The 6,031-nt window shown below is 45.0% G+C and overlaps 1 protein-coding gene across 1 annotated transcript; it reads right to left on the reverse strand.

Moving 5' to 3' along the window:
- Positions 1-2,690: 2,690 nt before the first annotated feature.
- Positions 2,691-6,000, reverse strand: LOC129814042 (C-C chemokine receptor type 3-like). The gene is made up of 2 exons (XM_055866803.1): positions 5,885-6,000; positions 2,691-5,661 (listed from the first exon to the last, which is right to left on the reverse strand). Exon 2 carries the CDS (start codon positions 5,641-5,643, stop codon positions 4,534-4,536), a length of 1,110 nt encoding a protein of 369 aa, XP_055722778.1. The 5' UTR covers positions 5,644-5,661; positions 5,885-6,000; the 3' UTR covers positions 2,691-4,533.
- Between the last annotated feature and the right edge of the window lie 31 nt (positions 6,001-6,031).

Below are 6,031 nucleotides of genomic sequence, written 5' to 3' on the forward strand. Positions count from 1 at the left end.
CATCAACTGAACTCTTGGCTGTAAGACTGCCATGTGAGCTGTCACATTGTGCTTTTGCCACGTTCTGGTAAGCAGCTTTCTGCTTGACATCATCAAAATCCTCCAATGCAATACAAGGGTACACATCTGCCACTTTAGCATTTCGTCTCAGGGTAACTGGCGAAGTTGTTGGATTCACAATCTTCACAGGGAGCCATCCATCCCCCCACAGAGGCGTAACTACTCTCCCTACTAGTATGTGTCGATTCACACAACGAGACGTGCTGGGTTCGACAACAACAGTACTGCCCACAGAGAGTTTTGTCTTTGGGGGTAAGCGGCCCCACACAAGATGCTCACTCATGGGTTGGAGCGTTACTGCCCTCTTCAACTTAATGGTGCCCACTTTATCTGGGATGGAGTCTCCTCTCCATCTCTCCAGATTTGATAGGAGACGCAGGAACTGGCTGTCCTCACACTGTCCAGAGGGACCTGGCGTACCCACCACCTGCCAGTAGCTGTCATTTGATTTGAACTGTCTAATCAGAGACTTCAACACGTTAGTGCCAACAATGAGTTCATCAACCTGCCCATCTACAATCAGCACTGGGACTACATAACTGAAGCCATAAAGCTGTAGTTTCAAGTCACACATGCCCACTGGGCTAGTTTGCGTCCCACCACAACCCACCAGTATGATGTCTGAAGGAGCTAGAAAGTTCCCCTCTACCACTCCTGCCTCCCTCAACCGAGGTACAATATCTGCGCGCAGAGTAGTAGCCATGGACCCACTATCTAACATCCCCTTCAGCTCAACTTTATCCTGTACTAGCACGGTGGTGTAAAACAAACTGTCATTCTGAGAAATTCTCATTGTGTTCTGAAAAATTACTGTGTTGTTCTTGGGTACTGACTCACAAAAATAAGAATAAACAGATTGGATATCATCATCAGTGGAGGAAAAATTAGACTGCCTCACATTGCCCTCCTCAGAATGGAGACTTTCTAGTTTTCCTGAGACCTGCCAGTCTGCCCACATACAGGGCTCTTTCGCTTCCCAGTCTCACTACAGTCAAAGCTCATGTGGCCAGGAGAGAAGCACTTGAAACACAGCTGGTGCATCTGACAGTGAGCTTTGGTCCAGTGATTAGTGCTTCCACAGACAGCGCACTCACGCTCACGTTTGGGGAACTGTTTACGGGGCCCTCTGTTCACAGACTGAGTATTGCTGACAAGAGCCTTCTCTAGCATACTCAAAACCTTCTCTAATGTCCCACCCTCAGATACAGATTGGGCCTGTTCTGGTTCACGGCCACATCGAGAAAAAGATGACACATTAGGTCTGCTCTCAGGATCCACTTCCTCCTGGGGGGAGTCGAAGACAGCAGCCACCTGCTGTGAAAGTTGTGTTCTACATGCTTTACGCTCCCTTAACAGTTCATCCAAACGATCCTGTACCTCACTGGCTGTCCAGTCACGAAGGGGTTTGCATTTGAACACTTGGGCCAACTCTTTATCAGGACAGTTACGTACAAACATGACTGCCAACTCTGAGCACTGATTGGGCAAGGTTCTACCCTCACTTACAAGGTACTGTTCAGCTGCTTCTGCAGCTTTGTTAAGCCTAATCCAGAAATCTAGTGGACCCTCATTAGCATATGGTCTCATTGAATAGAAGTCAGCTAATGGCATACCTGAGTAGACAGTATCCCCAAAGTGTTGCTTGAGAACACTGAACACTGCCTTAACATCTGTGACAACAGGGTTGTTACGCATCCAGACTTTGGTCACATCCCGTGCCCTCCCCATGAGCCTAGACATCACCTCCCCAACATTCTCAGACCCAGTGTAACCCCTCTTCTCTAGGTAGACTCCCATTAGCTCCTCCCACTCCAGGACAGAGTACTTATCTGAGCCATCACCCCTGAAGAAAGGTGGAGCACTAACCTCTGACTTCACAACCAGATTCAGCTTGGACGCATCAATTAAAGTTGACCCACATTGTTGAGGCAGGGGAAACTGCTGGGATTGGTCAGGGGAATGGGCAGGAGAAAGACTTGAAGCCCAAGGCTGCAGTAAACTCGCTCTGATAGATTCTCCTATCTCTGAACCAATCTGCTTAATAAGGTCACTAAGCTGACTCGGTGTCCCATTATTACTGAGGACTGGGGACAATGGTACATCAAGAGACAGAGGTGGGATACCCTGGTCAGGTGGAGTAAACAGCCTACCCCTCCCAGTGCTTGTAAACTCAGGACTAGCAGCCACTCTACTCCCAGGAGCTGACTGTACCAATGGTGTAAATGCATGGACACCCCTCCCTCTACCCACACTAACCACACCAAAATCGCCAGCATAACTCATCTTATGGACTTGAGAGTCTTCCATGGCTCAATAGAGAACTAAACTACAATGTAATTTACTGCATACAAATACAAAAAAAATGCAATAAACAAATTCCCTCAAAACATGCAAATAAACGCCAATACAATTATCTAGTGAATATGCTACATTCACCTTCACTATTTACAGTATACATTCACTTATAGCAAACCATCAACAAGTGCGCATGCGCGGGTCGCGCATCTCCTCCACATGCACAGCTCCGGTGGTCAGCTTGAGCTAACCAGTCGGCAGGTCGCGGCACCAGTTTGTAGCGTGGTTCGTTCTGCGTTGTGTAATTCTTAATGAAGACGCTGCCACAACTGATGGTCTGCTCGTTGAAATCTTTTTATTTGCCCTGCACACGAAGAGACAACACACACGTTACCCTTGGTGCAGTCACAGCTATCCGGCACCTTGCTAGCCGAGTGTCAGGCAAAAGAGCGCGCCAAAAGGAATTAACAGGTGCTGCGTGCACACTCGCTGCACAACAGCATATACAAGTAAAACTATACAGAACATAATTCTGACAAAATAAAAGACATACCTGCACACGAAGAGACAACACACACGTTACCCTTGGTGCAGTCACAGCTATCCGGCACCTGCGCGAGCACATGTACACTCACTCAACCACTGTCACAAGTACTTAGAAGTTACAACAGATACCCCAGTCAGTGAGCTCTGTGAAACTTGTTAACATAAATTCCTACACTGTCCACACTATAACAAACGTATGGTTGCAAAACAGTACATTGTATAACCTTATGACGGTTTTATATTAAACAGTTTCGGAGCCAAGGACAACATACCTTGCTAGCCGAGTGTCAGGCAAAAGAGAATGATAAAGTGGTATGGGGATACAGATAACCCGCGATGGGCCAGACCAAAATATACAAAACTTTTACAATCACTTGTATGTACAATATTGGTATGAAAAAGTGTTTGTACACCAAATAAAAACATTAGCTATGCAGCTGTAATTAAATAAAAAAATACACTGAATTATTATTATTATTACCAGATTATTAACATCCCCTCTTGACCTGGCCTATTTGAATTGGTCCTTGTGTGCAATTTGGTGCGTAATCTAGGGGAACAACATCACACTGCTACATATGCATCTCTCTCAACAGGTAGACCGATATTCAGTTGCTCAACATTCAGAGCCACAAGGCACAAATATATTTTTTATTTTATCAACAATTTAATGCAGATAGTAACATCTCAAGTTCCTGAAGCAAATAAAATGTACACTTTATTTTATAGAATCAAATGATTTAAAATGTAATTTGTATTGTAACTTACAATTTAGCAACAAATGTTGAGTACATCAAGTCAGAAGCAAAACTACACATAATTGTAATTGCATGTACACATTGAGTTGTGCTGAAATTCCCTGAGAACATTAACATAAAACCCTTCTCAAAGCATGCAAACAAAGCTAAACATCATGGAAAACATATACCTTATCAGGCATCTTGTACATCATTTACAAACCATATCAACAGTTTGTCCTCTGTAGCTCAACCTGGTAGAGCATGACACTTCCAACGCCAGGATTGTGGATTCAACTTCTGGGACCACCCATATGTGAAATGTATGCAAGCATGACTGTAAGTCACTTTGGATAAAAGTGTCTGCTAAATGGCATGTTTTTGACCTGGCAGGAGCTCACCAGAGCTACTGTAAGTACTGGCATCTAAAATGTTCTACTGCTTGAGCTCCTGTTCCTCTTATAGAATATTAACTCAAGGGGCCTCCTGAGTGATGCAGCCATATAAGGCATTGCATCGCAATGCTTCAGGCGTCACTACAGCCCTGGGTTTGATCGCAGGCTGTGTCACAACCGGCCCTGACCGGTTGTGGGCGGCGCACAAGGGCGCACAATTGGCCATCTGATTTAGGGGAGATATTGGCTGGGATCTTCAGATGAGCTGTGTTTCCTCCGACATATTGGTACAGCCGGGTTAAGGAGCGCAGTTTGGCGGGTCATGTTTCGGAGGAGGCATGACTCGACCTTCGCCTCTCCCGAGCCCGTTGGGGAGTTGCAGCAAGGAGACAAGATTGTAATTAAAAAGGGGGTAAAAAAAAGAATATTAGCTCAAAAGTATTGTGGCGATCCTGCACCTAAATTTAAACAGTACCGGCACCCAAAATGGGTACCGGAACCTATACTCTGGTTTGAAGACCAGTTCCTTTCTCATATTCATACATGGTATGTGGACTTTTCTGAGAAGTTCTTCTACTGTTGCTACTTTGGCTAGTCAGTATATGTCTCTTCAGACATGGGATGCGCTTTGCAAGTAGTTTCCTGAAATGACTCTGAAACTTTTTCCCAACAAACGTGTAAAAGACAGGGCTCACACAACAGTAGAGGTATGCTATATTCCTAGTGACATACAGAGCGTAGTTAAGCGCTTCAGAACACGGCTCAGAATCATCACTGGTGGAGATCTGGAGGGCTATCAATAGATTTACAACATTGTATGGGGTCCAGCACACAAAAAACGTGAATATAATCACGAAAATCAGCTTGACTGCCCTGCACTTCCCTCTCATCTGGGTTGACATGATTCGGACCATGATTCTAACATAGCAGTACATGATCATAGCCAAGGGAAACAGGAAGAAGATCACAAACTGCTGATAGTAACCAACCAGCTGCCAACCAGCTGGCAGCTGCCAACCAGCTGCCTCACAAAGGTGTCCGTCAAGAGGATCCTTCCGGACATTGTATAGAACCAACTCCTTGACACTGGCCAGCAGGCTGATACACCACACGACTGCCGAGGAGACACAGGCATAGATCTTCCTCCTCCATTTGGCAGCGTTGATGGCATGGACCACAGCCAGGTACCGGTCAAAGGTCATGAGAGTGAGGAAGAGGATGGAGCTGTTGAATCCTATGAAGTACACGCTACCCACTAGCTTGCACATGACCGGGCCAAAGATCCACCCATAGAAGTAGTACACGGCCCAGAAGGGCAAACTGGAGGCGAACAGCAGGTCAGAGATGACCAGGTTGAGGAGGAAGATGTTGGTGATGGAAGTGAGCTTCTCGTATTTGTAAATAATGCACAGAACCAGCCCATTCCCAGTGATGCTCAGCAGGAAATTGATGGTGTACAATATTGGAGTGAACTGGGCTCCAAATTTGTTCACATCAGCTGTGGCACAAAGATTCACCAGTTTATCCACAACATAGATGGGGTCTGTGTAGTTATAATCCATGTCATTTTCATCGTTGAGCAAAGCCAAGAAGTCTTTGTACTCCGCCATGGTTGTCAGTCTCTTAACCTGTTTAAAGGTTGTAAATATGTTTTATTTTCTGGTCTGCTATTATTAGTATTTGCAGATTGCAAGATAAACAGGTAGTTACACACTATTTAGCTTTCATTTCTTTAATAAAATTAAGTAAATACCAGAAACTACTCATTTTAACTACTTAACTTCTCAGTAAATACCCTAAAATCTGCAAGTGGACTGTATACTTAAAGCGAGCGATACTTTAACAACTTACCAGTGTGACTTTTCTAGGTCCTGGTATTGTGATTGTCAGAAAGGAAGTGTGGTTTTCCTGTTAAAGTGTCAATGCTAGTATAGTAGGTTGAAGCTTTGTGTGCGAGAGGTGTTGGTCCTGCTAGAGACATGTGATCTACTCCAGCCT

This window comes from Salvelinus fontinalis, chromosome 17 (assembly GCF_029448725.1).
Source record: "Salvelinus fontinalis isolate EN_2023a chromosome 17, ASM2944872v1, whole genome shotgun sequence".
Lineage (NCBI taxonomy): Eukaryota > Metazoa > Chordata > Actinopteri > Salmoniformes > Salmonidae > Salvelinus > Salvelinus fontinalis.